Source organism: Cucumis sativus, chromosome 1 (assembly GCF_000004075.3).
Source record: "Cucumis sativus cultivar 9930 chromosome 1, Cucumber_9930_V3, whole genome shotgun sequence".
Lineage (NCBI taxonomy): Eukaryota > Viridiplantae > Streptophyta > Magnoliopsida > Cucurbitales > Cucurbitaceae > Cucumis > Cucumis sativus.
In genome coordinates, this window is record NC_026655.2 from 25,572,314 (window position 1) to 25,589,722 (window position 17,409).

The following is a 17,409-nucleotide window of genomic DNA, read 5'->3' on the forward strand; positions in this document are numbered from 1 at the left end:
CCACATTTCCCCTTCATCCATTTCCATACAAAAATCCATCTCTCTCTTCCCTTTGTAAAAATCTTTCAGCCATGGCAGTAAGCAACAACATAACAGCAATTCTAAACTTCATAATCTTCCTAAGTTCCATCCCTGTCATTGCAGCCGGAATCTGGTTAGCTTCAAAGCCTGACAACGAGTGCATCCAGCTTCTCCGCTGGCCCGTCGTGGTCCTTGGCGGTCTCCTCCTCCTCGGCTCTCTCATTGGCTTCATCGGCGCTTATTGTAACCGCCCTGGTCTCTTGGCTGTCTACCTCTTCTTCATGGCTGTTCTCATTATTCTCCTTCTTATTGTTCTTATCATCGCTTTCACCGCCACACGCCACGACGGCGGTAGCCACCCTGTCGCTGGAACACGGTTCCAAGAGTATCGGCTCGACGGGTACTCATCTTGGCTCCGTCACCATGTCACCAGCTCTGGAAGCTGGCCTAGTGTGAGGAAGTGCTTGGCTGTTTCGAACGTTTGTCGTCAGTTGAATCGGGAGTTTTCCTCGACGGAGCAGTTTTTTGCGACGGACATTTCTCCACTTCAGGTAAGTTATATACACTCTATATTAGTGATATTTTGTTGCTTATGTTTTTAAACGTTAATGTTGAACTTATAAAAATGCAAAAATGTCAATATAAAAATTTAATATCATAGATCCATGATGTCAATATTTTTAATAAAAAATTAGAAAATGATAAACTATACAAAAAAAATAAACATTTTTTTGTTCCAAGTTTTCAAAAGTTAGAAGTAAAAGAAAAATAAAGTTACGATTTCATTTCTAAGAGTTTTTGGTTTGGTTTTTATTTCATTCAATAAAGTTTTTTTTTATTCTATACTATTTATAGCTATCAATTAAAAAACTAATAATAGTTAATATTTATTAATTGAAATAAGAGATTCAAATTAGTAAACTTAAAGTTAACTTAATTACTTAAATAGTATATCATATAGATAATTACGAGTCAATAATTTGAGCTTTCTCATAGTATTAAAATTTTGAAAAAAAAAAAGTCATATTGAAAATGGTAAGAACTTTTATTTGGTGAGAATTTTTGTTACCTATTGAATGAAAAATAAGATTAGAAACAAATCATTTGTAGTAGTAATTAAAGAAAAAAGAAAAAGAGTAGAAATTTTACCAAAGTGTTTGGAAGAATATGCATATATGAAAAGGTGCACACGTGGCATTTTTGTTCCATCACTTTTTCCTTTTATTAGTGTCTTTTTTTTTTTCAATAAAGAAATATATATATATAAAAACCCTAAAACTTTGTTTTGAAAACAATAATTAGTTTTGCATTTTCAAATGGTAAAATTAAAATTTAGTCTAATGAATAATTTTGAAATCTACTTTTCAAATTACCAATTTCATTTCAACTTTCAACATTTTAACCTCCAGTTAGTCGTTAGACGATTTAGAGTAGAAAAACTTATTAGACATCAAATTAGAAATTTAAGAATCTAATAGATATTGAACCCTAAAAATAGATTATTAGGAAAAAACATATCTTATTTTTTTGGATTTTGGGTATGGTTTCTCTTTTAAGTTATTAGGTTTCAAGATATTAATATCTTTACTGCAAGCTAATTAACTTATATTTGGTTGATAGATTTAAAGATTTTATACTTTTATCTGTGAGTTTTCATGTATTCTTATATTTTCGGTTGGTTTAATCTAATTGTCTATTAATTTATTTAAAACAATTAAATTAAGGACATTTTCAAATACAGTACTATAACAAACTAAAATATTTACCGAATATAGCAAAATTTTATATTTTTAGAATGATAGAAACTAACTATAGACTTCTATTCTATTTGTGTTTATTGTGATACTCATGAAATTTAATAGAATTATATATGTCTATTATTAATAGAATTTAAAATTTTTGGATAATTTTAGCTATTTTATCATTTACAATCTGGTATTGAAAATCAAAAGTGAGAGGAGGTATAAAATCTAAAAGTCTAAATACCAAACAAAAAGTAACAAAACATATAGTCTAGATTTAAGGTCTAAAAATGTAATTTTTTAAAATTTTGAGCCAGTCTCGGTCTCGGTCTTGTTGTTGGTGATGAGCATAGCACATCAAAGTTAATTTTTTTTTTAATCGAATTGTCATTGAACCAACCATAATTGATCTACTAAATGTTCAAACTAATAATGGAGTAAAAATCCGTTAATAGGTCCATTTGAATTTAAAATTTGTTGATTTAAATTTTTTTCAAACCAACATCCACCATCTTTTCAAGTTGATGAATGAATTTGTATTTTTAATCCCTCTTATTTAAGTTTGGAAGTGATTTTAAAATTATTTATATGAAATCAAATACTAAAGCCACTCTTTTCAATCATTTAAAATTAATTTTGATATTACGAAAACTACGTCTAAATTAAAGTGTAAAACTAAACCAACTTTGAGCAAATATTTTCATATTTAAAGTGGCATTTGAGTATCAAAATCACTCCCAAACCGATAATGCGTTACTTTCTAAGACACAGAATTCCCAAATTGAGATTTAACTAAGAGAGAGAGCTCCCATGAAGAAGCTTTCATGGAATCTCTGAAGTGGACATGGAAACTACCAGAGACAGAGACACCGAGTTTCGGATGAAGACGAAGAACCTTTCATCGAACAAAAACAAAAATAATTCCACCAACAAGAAAAGCCTCCTTCAACGAATCTCACCACGTTTTCATACCAAAAAGAAGAATCCGAAACCCTAAAAATTCTCACAACACAAAATCGGTCCCAATCCCAATCCCAATCCTTCACTTTCTTTCTTGAACCTAATTTCTGTTTAACTTCCACAGTCAGGGTGCTGCAAACCGCCGGCAGCGTGCGGGTACAAGTACGAGAACCCAACGACATGGGAGAATCCGGAGAACCCGACGGCGGACCCGGATTGCTTGTTATGGAGCAACGAGAGGAGTGGACTGTGCTACGATTGCGACGGATGTAAGGCGGGGCTGCTGGAGAATTTAAGGCAGGAGTGGCGGAAGGCGAACGGTGTTCTGGTGGTGGCGGTGGTGGTTCTGATATTCGTATATCTCGTTGCATGCGCCGCTTACAAGAATGCGCAAATCCAGAATATATCTGTTCGGTATAAACATGGGTGGATTTGAGTTCTAAACTTGTATCCATTTCCTTTCATTTTCCTTGTGTTTTGATTTTGTGTATGATGTTGATAATTGATATGTATAATTATCAAGACTTGTTAGGTTCCTTCATCATATGACTAATTTATCCATTGTTTTTAACATTTTTATCCAATGGTTTGGTTTGATTTTTTAATATAAAGTTCGAACATCTTGGTTTGTATAGTGAGAAAACAAATCGAGGATCATATACATAATCATATCTTTTAGTATTTTAATTATTATGATGGATGTATATTTTTTTTGTTTAAGAAAAAATCAATTGTGTATATGTTTATAAAAAGTGTAGAGAAAAGTTCAATTTATGTGTATAAGATAAAAAAAAGAAAAGAAATAGACTTAAAATTCCAAAATCAAAACGATAACGAATCAATCTAAACAAAACCGATCCATTCATTTTGTTATGGTTTGGTCCTTTCTTTATAAAATTGATGGTTCCAAAGTGACATAATCGAACTCACCAACGTAACGATAATGATATGATTGTTTTTAATTAATATTAATTATATAAGATGTGGATAGCTCGATTGACATAAACTTTGATCAACGTTGAAGTAAGAGATTTGATTCTCTTACTCTATATGTTATCGAAAAAAGAAAAAGAAAAATACTTTGACTTCAATAATCAGAGGATATGTGGAGATTGAATCGACATTTTAAATGATAATAGATGTTTTATTCACTATGTTAAAAATGTTAGACATTGATTATGTGAACTTTTTAAATACAAAATAGATAGAAACAAATTAATCATAACTTGAAAGTGTTCAAGAATTTGATTCATTTTAGTTTAATTTTCATTTGAAATATCATTTTTAGACTTTGTACGAGTGAAAGTTATCCTCACATAAAAAAGTGTTAATGTTACTTATTTATTGAATTCACGTTAACGTGATAGCTAGTCTTTTTTTCTTTCTTTTTATATATATTTCATTAATTTCTTACCATATAATAAAAATAATAAAAATGTTGATTCTTCTTGTATCTCAATGTTGAACTCATTGACATGTAGACCATCTCTGTTAGATGTGAATATATAATGTCTTAGTCATTGTTATATGTTTAGTTGAGTATATATAATTTAACTGATAGAGAATTTGGATTCTAACATATCTTAAGATGCTTGCATATCTACACATATTTGGATATAGTCTTTTGAGTTGTTAAGAACTTTATGAAATGTTTGGATAAGTTTGATTTGTGTGTTAGGTTGGAATATATATAAAGATTGTTGTATATTATATGATTCTATAAGTGAATGTTGTCAAGTTAGAATATTTTGATTCTATATGGATGACTTTGAACACAATAAAGTTTTTACATCTAATGTCTTCACCTTTTCCGACTTGTAATTGTAGATTGTATCAAATAGTTTTATATAGATTCGATTAGAATTCTTTTTGTTATTTTTAAAATAGCTTCAAAGTGCTTTAATTTTAATAATTCAAGATCAATTTTAAGTGTTATATTTGATTTTGAGACGTTCAAGGTGTGTTTTAAAATGATTTTTTAAAAAAACATATTTTCCAAAATAACATAATATTGAAACTATTTACAAAATATAGCCAAATTTATCGAACTTTATATAATAATTAATTTTTCATTTTTAAAATATAACAAAAAGCGATTTAAACTATTTTAAAACCGTCACTTTATTAATTTTGAATTACCTACACAATTTTATTCGTGTTTCTTCATTTATAAAGAGGGCAAAGAGCTATTTTGGTGTATTTGAGTTTTCAGTCTAATTTCTATTTTGTCTATAAGTTTCAAACCGTTACACGCTCTTAATTCCTAATTTTGAGTTGGTTTCAATCAAATTGGTTCCTATTTTTCAAAGTGTAATAATAATTTTACTCTCGTTTGTTTGAGTTTTATTTCAATTTGGTCCATACTTTTCAACATTTATTTTTTATGTTAAAATGATTAATAAACGTTAACGTTGAAGACTGTAATACATATTATATAATAAAAAAATATTGAGGTTAAAAATGTAAATCTAATAGTTTATGGATCAAATTGAAACAAAAGTCAAATATGAAGAGAATAAGTTGATCCTAATCTCAAAACTAAACATGAAGAACTAAAAATAATAACATGATTTTATTGATTGATCAATCATAATGAACCTGACAATGACGTACAAGCGTAATTAGAATGATTTTAGCACGTTTACTTAGGCATTTTGCAAACATATTTTGATTACTATTGAGGTTGATTATTACTTTGCAATTTTTTTTTTTTGGTGTTATCGTCTTCTTATTGTTATTATTCTGTTTAGGGGTCAAGTCAATCGATATAATATCTACCATGTTAATAATAATTAACTGTGATAGATTTATAATCCTTCTACTGCAACAATAACAATTACAATCAAAATATCACCTATTAAGTCCCGCATAATTTTTAAATATCATAGAATAATCGATCACCCCCGACTTAGTAATTGAATTGTATTGGTTGATTACAAGTAGCAATCTATAATACAATAATAAATGATTATTGTTTTTTCTTTAACTCCAAAAAAAAAAAAACTAAACATTTTCAATCAATAATTATGATTGATTTGCCCTCCTCATCTTACATTTTGAGTATTATCTCTTCATTCACAATTATTGTTTTTATTTAGGGGGAAAAAACATAATAATATTGGTAAGTAAAAAAATGCTAAAAGTTACAAATTAATAACGTAAATGCTACCGAGCTTGAACCAACTAATAAATTAATTACCAAATAAATAATAAAATCAAATTCCTAAATATCATTTTATTAAATAATATTTTAACTTAAACTAAATGATATACGTAAACTTTAGAAAAAAAAGAAGTCAACTTTTCAATAAGAAATTTAGCTTAACTCAACGATAATTGTTGTGATTTTTCGTCCATCGTCTCTCTATCTTAACATTTTGTTGTTAGGTGTACAATGTACAGTGAAAAAGGTTGATAAAAGTGAAAGGTGATAGATGAGGCAAAAGAAAAAGCATCTCTTTTTATTATATCATTTTAATTTTAATTTTAGACCACTCACCATTTTTATTTTATTTATTATTCCTTTCTTTTTTATAATTTATTTTATGTCTTTCTTCTATATATATATATATTGGACATGTGATGTTGGTTCTTTATTATTATTTTAAAAATCTTAAAGTCTTAAAAATATGATGATCTTAGGATTTCTTAAATAATTATGTCCAAATCATATATGCAATTTCATTACATTATTAAATAGTGTCTATAATGTTAGATAAAAAAGTTTAATTAAATATGGTCTAAGTATTAGGTTTTAAAAAAATCATACCATTTACATATTTGCAGCTTTTATGAATTATCAATCATTCACGAATCGAACTTTTTTCCCAAATCAATAAGACTCATGTACTTGGTTGTTTGTAATGTAGATTTAAAACATTTTTACATGGTCAAAGAATCCCGTCTATCTCTTAGTATCATATATTGTTTAAATTTTTCATACTCTTAATCAAAACTAGACGTAGGGTAATCTCATGAAAAAAAAAAAAAACAATAAAGTAATAGTACTTAAAAATAGATATGCCAAAAGAATATTCCGTTTGTTCATTTGGTGAAGTTGAAAACATAAAAATGATGTAAATTGTATACCAAAATTCACTTTATTATAATTATTTAAATTGAATATAATAATTTTAATAGAATATTTTTTTTTATTTCATCAATTTTATTTTAAAAAAATGGACTTAGTTGACTAGATTTATCATTTTTAGTGCAAGTAACTGACAGAGACATATGGTAAAGTTTAAAAAGTTGTATGGTGTGTCGTTATTTATCATATTTAAATAGAGTGCAACATTTGTGTCAATAAGGTTCTACCTTGCTAATTCCTCTTCATACAGTTACTCAAGATGTGCAAATATAACACATTATTTTCATTCGATGTTTAAAATAGCAATAACGAAGCTTCTGTAAAGAGGTCGATTCACGATAGTAGCTTTCCTCTATATACTAAAAATAATTGAAGGGATGATGATCTAGACGATTCAATAGGTATAGTTGTGGTTAAAAATACACTTGTTGGAACTTTCACCTAACTAGCTTTCTCTTCATTAATCATTTTTGGTTAGAATATAATTTTGGTTCCTCTCAAATATTCAATTTTAAATTCTTCATAAATCATAGAATTAGTCTAGTCTTACTAGTCCTCTCATTAGTATTTTTTTTTCTTCATGAAAATGATTATTTGCATTTAGCCAAATATTGATCAAAATTAGAGATTTATTGAAAATACAAAAACTAAACTAATTAAATTTAGGGTAATTATTACAGTGGATAATACTTTTAGAACCTAATAATCAAATCTATTAGACTCTTTCATCGATAGACTTATAACAAACGACCATTGTATCTAAATTTTATATATGAATTGTTTCCTAATCCGTTATATTTGATAATATACTTTAAATCTAATTACTATATTTACCAACACCCTTAAAATTACAAAAGCTAAAATAAAATATAACTAAAATACCATAAGTTAACCTAATCTTTTCCAATATCTAAATCTTGATTTTTTTTAAAAAAAATTGACCTTATAAAAACAAATATCAGCTGGTCATCTTTAGTGCAAAACACATGAAATATATATATATATATATATATATATATATATATATATTTATGAAATTGACCTAATAATAATAATAAAAAAGAATCAAGATGGTCTTTTTTTAATGGGCAACTCATGAAGAAATTTGATTAAATTGACCAAATTAACTTTTTTTAAAAGATCAATCAATGTAATTGGGACTTTATATAATATAATTATCATGTAGTTGGTTTGGTTTTGAAAAATTAAAAAGAAAATTTAGTCCATATTAGACCAAATTTGATATATATATATATATATTGAATAGAGTTGTATAGCTTATGATCTGTCTTCCATAGGAAAAAGTCATAATACATGTGCTATTCTTTTGTTTGTTTGTATTTAATCAATTATAAAGGTATACGTTCATTTACAACTCTATTTCCCAAACCTTTTACTTAAATAAGAAACTTGAAATCTAAATCTCTTTTTTGTTTATTTTTTTGAAAAAGATAGAAATAATAATTCTTTAAAATTTTAATTTTGTGTTTATCCGAGTTTTGAATTACAAAAATGTTTTAGAAAATATACGAAACTATTCGATAAGAATTTGATGTTCGTGTCTTATATAATCTTAAATTTTCGTTTTTTTTACAATTTTTATGTATTGGGAGAAATATTTCACTTCAATTTTAAATTGGATAAGTAACAAACGACAATCACATAAAATAACTCGCTCCCTCAATTTTATTTATAAGAGCAGTCTCTCAAAACTTGTGTACTACTCATACTCTTTAATCTCATCCTCAAACTAGAAAATACGAAGAGAATTTAACTAAAATTGACACAACTAAGCTTAAATTTGTTTCTAATAGATATGATTTAAAACTAAAGGGATAAACTCTTCTTACGGTGTTTATAGTTCATTGCCTTCTTGAAAAAATTTCAACGTAGAATATTTGCACTTTTAATATTTTGTTGAAACTCAATCTTATGAATGTATTTCATTAAAATTTAAGAATCAACTCAAACCAAAATTGGAAGCTTAAAAACTTGTTAGATACTTTTTAGATTTAAAGACTATTTCACACATAGTAATGAAATTTGAAACCTATTAGACTTGTTGAAAAGTTGAGCACGACCTTAAACGTTTTGACAATAAACTTGTAATTTAACCCATAAACAATTTTGTCCTCAAACTTTTAAAATGAAATTTAAAGAATCTCTAAAATTTAAATAAAGGTGAAATATGTTTTTGATCTGAAGAAAAGCTAAATGCGTAAATTCAAAGTAAACTTTTTTATTATTATTAAATTCTTGTGAAATCGACCTATTCAACCCAACTTAAAAAGTTTGATGCCAAGCTTTATTATTTAGCCATAATAATAACATTTTAGAACAAAAAAAAAAAAGGCACATCTTTCAATACTAACATTATTTTTAGTACAATAATTGTAGGATGAGAAATCGAACCTCCAACTTTTAAGAACGGAGTACATGCCAATACCCACAAAAGCTAATCCTTAGACCTATTTTCTCAACCAAGAAAGAAATTAGTAGTCAATAATTCACATTCAACACACTCATCTAATGAACTAAATATGCCAAAAAAAAAAAAATATTGTAATAAACTTTGTAAACTTTTAATAAAATGTGTAATAAAATTAGAAAGAATTAAAACTCATATCTCATTTACTCGAAAACAATTTATAATTTTTGAGAAAATATAATTCAAATCCATGAACATTTCATTTTGTGTCTATTAAATTTAGTTGTAATTTACTTAAAATTAAACCTTTCAATAATCCAACTTATTATTATTTGTTTTTAATTGTAAATAGATAAAAATAAAAATCCAAAATAAAATGCAACTTGTCTTCTTCATCTGCCTCACAAAAAATAATTAATTTTTAGTTAATAATTGCTAATTAATCAATCAATTTCTTCTTCTCAACACTCTCTATTTATATTTCCTCTTCTTTTCGCTTCTCTTCCCCTTTCTCCTTTCTCCGCCACCGCCATTCTCACCGGGATATCAACTGAATTTCTCCCATCGCCGGCAATGGATGGAACTAGATTCGTAATCGAAGCACCAGAAGCTGAATCCTTGGCCAAACAATCAGCCCTCACAATTCCTCTCCTTCTTCCAACTCTCGTCAAATCGGCGCAAAGCTTAGCCCGGCCGCCGATCTCCAAGTACCACGTCGGCGCCGTCGGTCTCGGATCATCCGGTAGAGTGTTCTTCGGGGTCAATCTCGAGTTCCCCGGTCTTCCTCTTCATCAATCTGTTCACGCCGAACAATTCCTCGTCACAAATCTCGCCCTAAACGCCGAATCTCACCTCAATTACCTCGCCGTCTCCGCTGCCCCTTGCGGCCATTGCCGTCAATTCCTCCAAGAAGTTCGCTCTTCCGCAGATATCAAAATCCTCGTCTCCGATTCTGGTTCCGATTCTGGTTCCGATTCCAAACCCGACGTTTACGTTCCTCTCCCCCAATTTCTCCCCCACCGATTCGGCCCCTATGATCTTCTCGCTAAGGACGTTCCATTACTCCTCGAGCCACGATTTAACGGCTTGTCTCTACCGAACGAAACCGCCGAAAATAATAAGCTCTGTAATGGCAATCACGGCGAGAATTTGGAGAAACTCAAACGCGCCGCCTTAGATGCCGCGAATATGTCCCACGCGCCGTACAGTAAATGTCCGTCGGGAGTTGCGCTGATGGACGACAATGGACGAATCTACAATGGACCCTACATGGAATCAGCTGCTTATAATCCGAGTATGGGGCCAGTACAGGCGGCGATAGTGGCGTACATCGCCGGGGGCGGTGCTGGGTATGAGAGAATCGTCGCGGCCGTGTTGGTGGAGAAGGACGGCGTGGAAGTCAAGCAAGAACGGGCGGCGAGGCTTTTACTGGAGACGATCTCGCCGGAGTGTGAATTTACGGTTGTTCATTGTATCGCGGCCGTGTGATAATGGATCATTTTTTTTTTTTAATTTGTAAATTTTGAATCACAATTTCTTTGATGTTTTTAGACTGTTTGATGCATATCATGTAATATTGTAACGAAATAAATTATATAAAAATCCCTCTTTCTTTATTGTTTTCTTTTTATATTCTTTATTAATATTTTCATTCATCATAAAATTTTCAAAATATGAATAAAATTAGTATTAGTGTATTTTTTTACACTTTAATTACGTGACATCTCAAATTATATAATTTTTCAAAATTAGAAAACTATTTCAAATTAGTTTAGAAACTATAATTTAACATAAAACTCATTTACTTAAATTTATTGTCAAACCCAACAATGGACCAATTTCCACACGTCATTCAAAACAATAAAATTCAATAGAAATCCATACACAATAAAATAATCAATGACAATGACAAATGAAATGAAATAAAGTTTTTTTCTTTTTTTAGAAGGTTGAAGAAATTTTCAAAATATATGTTATAAAATAGAAATAAGAGTTAACATAACCAATAGAAAAGAAAAGAAAAGAATTATTGCAAATGTAACACGGTTGAAAATATTTATAATATTTGAATTAAAATGATTCAATGGAAAAAAAACGAGAATAAAATAAGAATAGAATATAAAGAAAGTTAGATGGATGAAAGACAATAATTGATGCAATAATGTCCTTAAAAAAAAGAAAATAGAAAAATGAAAAAACATTGTATAATAGAAAATGTAATCATCCATTTAATATGGACCTTCTAAATAAAATAGAGAATAAGTATTTGGAAATCCATATTAAATGGTATAAAACTGTGTCATAATTTAAAGTTGACCCCCAAAAGGGAAAAAAGAGAAATGTGGACAAAATTTAAGCTAAATAAATATATATAGGAAGAAATGTATATTAAAAGAAAAAACTTAATCAAATGAATGAATGAATTAATGATGAAGCTTAATAGGATATAATGAATCTAACAGTAATATATATATAAAGTAAAAATTAGAATTTGTTAGGGGAATAATAAGAATAAGATGCGGCGGCAAAGAAGGTCGGAAGGTGGTGGTTGACGACGGCGGAGAATATGATTGGTGGGAGAAAAGGTCCAATCCAATATTCTTTCCAACTTCTATGGGGAATTAGTTTTTTTTTTTTATTCTTTTGTATATAATTAAGTGTCCCCACACAGATCCAGAACCCAAAAAACAAAACAAATAAATAAAAAATATGCCTTTAGAAAGAATCATTGCTTACAAGAGTTGGGTTTATGATGAATTTGATAGTTATATATATATATATATGTATATATAACTGAGAAGACACTTATTACCCTAATGCCATGGCAATGACACAGTTTGTCAGCATCATGGTTTATTAGAACCTTTCCGGTGAGATATTCATGTAAGATGTTGCGTTAGAATGGTTCCATGATGACCAACCAACTCTTTCACGATTTCATTTTTAGTATTATGTTTTTTTAGAAGAAAACTCTATCTTAATCAACTTTTTAGTAATTGCGATTTACCAAATTTAATAATCTCTATCACGATAAGTTATAGAAAAATGGTAGTGTGGTCTCACGTAATTAAAAGGCTAGATTTCATATTTTTTTTTAAGAAGTGAGATCAATAATAAAGACATCTGAAAGAGGTCATCCGTAAAGAAACCTTTTTAGAATATTTCTACTAGGAGAGGTGATGGGATTTGGACTTTGATTCTGGCTATGGCCAAGCCATATGGAGCGACCTATCAAAATCTCATATGAGTCAGGTTTCTAGCTATCTCTTATCTGCTATTTCATGTCTACCTTTTGAACCTCAAGCATTTGGCAAGGTCTCAATCATGATATTATGCTCAATCAGGTTCATGGGATTGAGAGAGAACAGTCTAACCACAAACACAATTAACCCAGCTCCAAGATGAGATTTCAAGGTTTAGGGTGTATTTCTCGTTCGACCACAACCTTGTGTTTTGGTTGGGAGTTCATTTGTGGTGAAACTTAGGAGAAGCTAGAAAAGCTAAGCATCGAGTTCATCCGAAAAGTTGTTCATGTCTGATACAATGTCTGATCCCCATAAGAAGGCTAAGTTGGAATATAGGACATGCAACACAAGCATGGGATATAAAATGAAACTCATGATACATGTCATATCGCCAATGGGAGGTTGAGGTCAACCCACATGGGACAGCCTCTCCAATTCTTTTATCCTTGTAGCTCAAAAACATCGTCGTTTACCTCATTGAAAGGTATCGTTGTGCACAATTCTTTTATTCTTGTAGACCTTCATTAGATGTTCAATCATCTAAACTTAACCTTGACCCCAATTTTGATATCAACTAATATGACTAAATTAAAAGAAATGAGGGGAATGGTTCAAAATGTTAAAAATAACAGAATGCAGAAAATTATAATCCAGACAAACAACACTATTGGGCATGGAAACCCACGTGGAAAATTAATCAACCGTCCACTACCTTAACCTCAAAGTAACTTAACATAAACAACAAAATTTACAAAGGCAAAACATACCCATACTTCTTTGCCTTTTTGGAACATCAAAAGCCATAAAATGAAGCACAGTGTTTAAAGAGCTTTTGTTCTATGAAAGAGAGAAAGAAGAGGAGGCAGCGTGCTTGAGAGGCATTTTGACAACCCCTCTTCCACCTCCATATTCTGATAAACCTTCTTCATCCAAAGAGAAGGCATCCTCACTACCTTTTAAAGCTCCATGAACAAACACGACCAACACGCCAACAAACATTGAAATTATAATGTTCATAGTTGCATCTGTGATCAAAAGCAACGCTATGGTGATTAGCATCAAAACTACCATCACCAATTGGTCGTCGACTATGCTACCACGAACCACCCATGGTTCGTCATGTAAGAAATATAAGTAAAGCCAAGCAAGAAATGAAATGATGAAGACAACCAATGAGATGGGTTGCCAAAGCAAACTTAGAAAGAGGATGAATAATACGATGAGAATGTAATTTGTCCAAAAGTACTCAGCATTGTTCTTAATTCTATTGATTAGCTGCAAAAAGGAGGTGGGAAAACTTAGATCTTGAGGCTGGATCATCTCCATCCATGGCCTTCGTTTGCCGAGGGCTGATGCGATGCGTTCTCTTGCCCGAGATGTGTAATGTAGGTTTGATAAAGGAACTGGCTCGGTTGGAATTGTTCCATAGGTCCCCATATTCCCTCTTCTTTGCCCGTTACAGAGCAGGGGGGTGGGGGGAAGGGGAAGAAATGCGAGAGGAGGGTGGGTGGAGAGAGAGGGAGGGGAATGAAAGGGCAATGAGAGGTTGCCATTTAATGAAGAGGGAGGTTGAAGAGAACCATTTTTGGCAGAGCCTAAATACTTTGTTCTAAAAACAGAAATTATTACGTGTCCACAATGTTTGAGCTGTAAAACTCATCAACCAAAACATATATGGAAGCTACAAACTAGAATTTCCCCCTAAGGTAGCCAGTCGCCAGACATTCATATTGATTACCAAAGAACATATCTAAATTAATCAACATTGTAAAATAACGAAGGTTTAATTACAAATTAGTCCTGTGCTTTAAAAATGTTAGAATTTAGTCATTGACAAAACCACATAAATAGTTCCTATGGTTTGATAAATTCCTCATGAGTAGTCCTAACATAGGGGCTATTTATAAACTATAGATACTAAATTCCAATTTAATCCAAACCATAGGTACTAAATTCCAATTTAATCCAAACCATAGGAAGGAATTGCAAATTAACCTAGAATAGAAAAGGGAGAGTTAAGGAAAAGTTCAACAGAAATTTGTGTTCTTCTCTATTAGAACTTAGCAATGGTTCTATTCAGTGAAACATTAGGAATTAAGTCCAAATCCAGAAACTAATAATCTGAAAGGCTTGTTTAGCCTGTGTTGTAATACCCCATCGAACCGTGAATTCAGATCAAGACTTGGAATCTGGATGCAACACCTAGTGACCCCAATATTCTCCTGCATCCTCTATGACTTCGTAATGCTATCCACTTGCTTAAACTGCTTCTAAGAATGAAGATTGTCCCAACATGGGTCTTTTCAGTTTGCTTTGTCTTACATGCTTCCTAAGAAAACTCCTACAAGATCACCCAACACAGAATTGCTCCAAGCTAAGAATGGTTAACTTTGGAGTTGTTATCATTGGCCACCAAAAAAGACGATGCACCTTGTTAGTATTTGTTAGTATACATAGTAGCCATCAATTTTTTCAAGCCTTTCTTAACCAAGTTGCTTTCGTATACTTTAGAATCTCTCTCATTCTCAATTCACTTATGTACCCCTCCTAAACTCGGATGTTACATGTGTTAGCTTTCTACAAGGCATTGCCACTCAGCCTATATTCTTCTTAAAAATCAATTTTTTTTTTTTTAAAAACAAGGTCTATGCCTTTAAACAAGCCACTTGTTGGAGGTTTAAATTGAGTTTAGTTTAGTGGTACTGGACATTGACATGTACTCCTTTTGACGTTGGAGGTTTAAATCCCCATATCCCACTCTTGTACTTTTTTTATAAAAAAAGCAACCCTCATATAATTTTTCTGCTCATGCTTTAAAAGAGGATGAGATAGATGATAAGATTCAACAATGAAAACCAGAAATATGAATTATTATTGATAATCATACCAATTTTTAGAGCAAACAGCAAATGCTCAGTCATTAACTTTCTACAATATGTATCCAATATCAGCATGGAAGAGAAGGGCGAGTGCTAAAGGTTTCACTTCGTGTGTGCAGGGACTTCTCCTCTCATTACCCTCCAAGGTCCAGTATAAAATTTTGGTTTCATTAAAGGAACAGCTTCCCCTGGGTGATCTTCCCAATACTTTTCCTGCACATTTTAGCAAGGATTGCATCGGTTGATATAGCTAGCACAAATGTTGCTTTAGGGAATGTTTGGAAGTGATTTGAATTGCAAAAATCACTATTTTCATGTTTCAAAATCAATCTAAAACGTATTTTAAATCATTCAAAATCAAGTCTAGTGTAAAATCCAACACTAAATTGATGTTAAATGATCATAAGACATGTTTCAAAGTGCCTTTATCTTCCTAAAATGATGACAAGACATGGTTCAAACAATATTTCGTTTTCTTTTTTCTTTGGATAAGAAACCAAGCTTCAAAAATGAAATATATATTCTTAATAAATGAAAGAAAATACAAAAAGGAGTAGTCCCACGAAAAGAGGAGTCCAATGAACTACAAGGAAGAACAACGTTTAAATAGTTAAACATAATAATAATTACAAAAAGAGAGAGAGAGAGAATCTTAACCACATAAGCCATAACAAACCATTAAGCCTAAGCACCTCTCACAACCCCTCCTCATATCTATAAAAACTTTACTATTATACCATAACTCCCTCTCTAATTTAGTCCCGTTCCTTTTCGTTTTTCAATGTTTTGCACATTTTTTAAAGTTAAATTACAAATTTGCTCCCTATGGTTTATGGAGAAAATTAGAGTTTAATTCCTATACTAAAGTTAGAATTTAGTCATTATGGTTTGATAAAGCCTCATAATTTATATTCCAACTTCCTTTTGAACCATGAAAACCAAATTTGCAACTTAACCCATTTTTGGGATGAACCTCCAACCTCAATGGAGTGAATACATGTCGATTAATGTTCAACTAAGCTCGTTTTGGGATTTTAATACTTTACTTAAAAATTCTTCTAATTGGGGGCACCATTCTGTGACAAAGTAAAGAAGTGAACAAAATGGGAAAAACATTCAATCTTTCTTCTATTTTGAATCCACTCAATTCATCAATTAAACAGAATCAAAAGCAACCTCAATTACATAAACATGCTCAAGCTAAACAACAAAATGAACGAGAAGGAAAAGAAAAGAAAAGAAAAGAAAAGGACCTTATAGAGTTGCTCGGTAATGGCAGCGCCGACGACACCAGTGTAAAAAGCAGCAATATAAATGGAAACCAAAGGCGTAAAGGATTTAGGTCGTCTATAGGGATCGACCATATCCCAGAGAAGCGTTTTTTCCCATTTGGTGAAGAGATAGTCGGCGTACTTCCTCCATAAATAACTCGCCATATTGGCGCAATTGGCGATTGATTCGTTCCAAATGTAAAGGTATTTAAAGGAAGACGAAAACAGTTGAAGAATCGGCGGTTACTGTCTTCACTGGCGGAGGCGGCGGAGGAATCATCAATGGAAAGTTTTGTTAAGAGAAGGAGAAATAAAGAAGAAAAAAAAAAAAAGAGAAAACCACTTTTTTATGTATCTATTTGGCTTTTACCTTCATTTTAAATATTTAAATATTCATAATCTATTACTATAAATATTTTAGTTCCAAATATTTACGGAACAATTTCAAAAACAGACGAAGATAGAACGACCTTTTTTCAAAATTTTGATAATTTGCTTGTTTTTGGTACAAAATTTAATGGTTTAAATTTTGATGGTAAAATCTAAATAATTTTTTTTTGACATATTTTAAAGTAGTTGAATGTATGAACTTTTTAATTTTGTTATAAAAATTATAAATATTTTGATGTTTTGTTATAACTATAAAAATTAGACTACGGTTTATATTAAAATTTACTAATTTAGTATATTAATTATTTAATATTTTTATTTTTATTTAATTTTAAGATTGTCATTTACTAAATATCCTAGATAATATAGTATAAGATTTTAAT

At 30.5% G+C, this 17,409-nt stretch overlaps 4 protein-coding genes across 4 annotated transcripts; 2 read left to right on the plus strand and 2 right to left on the minus strand.

Annotated features, from left to right (window-relative positions):
* Positions 1–3,353, plus strand: LOC101208857 (tetraspanin-2). Its single transcript, XM_004135657.3, has 2 exons — positions 1–572; positions 2,848–3,353. The coding sequence occupies exons 1-2, from the start codon at positions 72–74 to the stop codon at positions 3,157–3,159; spliced, it is 813 nt and encodes a 270-aa protein (XP_004135705.1). The 5' UTR covers positions 1–71; the 3' UTR covers positions 3,160–3,353.
* A 6,364-nt stretch (positions 3,354–9,717) lies between these two features.
* LOC101209098 (cytidine deaminase 1) lies at positions 9,718–10,865 on the plus strand. Its single transcript, XM_004135658.3, has one exon. The coding sequence runs from the start codon at positions 9,815–9,817 to the stop codon at positions 10,727–10,729; it is 915 nt and encodes a 304-aa protein (XP_004135706.1). The 5' UTR covers positions 9,718–9,814; the 3' UTR covers positions 10,730–10,865.
* A 2,228-nt stretch (positions 10,866–13,093) lies between these two features.
* On the minus strand, positions 13,094–15,203 carry LOC101218037 (PRA1 family protein F2). Its single transcript, XM_004135769.3, has one exon. It carries the CDS (start codon positions 13,921–13,923, stop codon positions 13,324–13,326), a length of 600 nt encoding a protein of 199 aa, XP_004135817.1. The 5' UTR covers positions 13,924–15,203; the 3' UTR covers positions 13,094–13,323.
* Positions 15,204–15,327: 124 nt separating this feature from the next.
* On the minus strand, positions 15,328–16,967 carry LOC101209345 (uncharacterized protein At4g29660). The gene is made up of 2 exons (XM_004135659.3): positions 16,619–16,967; positions 15,328–15,578 (listed from the first exon to the last, which is right to left on the minus strand). The coding sequence occupies exons 1-2, from the start codon at positions 16,799–16,801 to the stop codon at positions 15,468–15,470; spliced, it is 294 nt and encodes a 97-aa protein (XP_004135707.1). The 5' UTR covers positions 16,802–16,967; the 3' UTR covers positions 15,328–15,467.
* Positions 16,968–17,409: the final 442 nt, after the last annotated feature.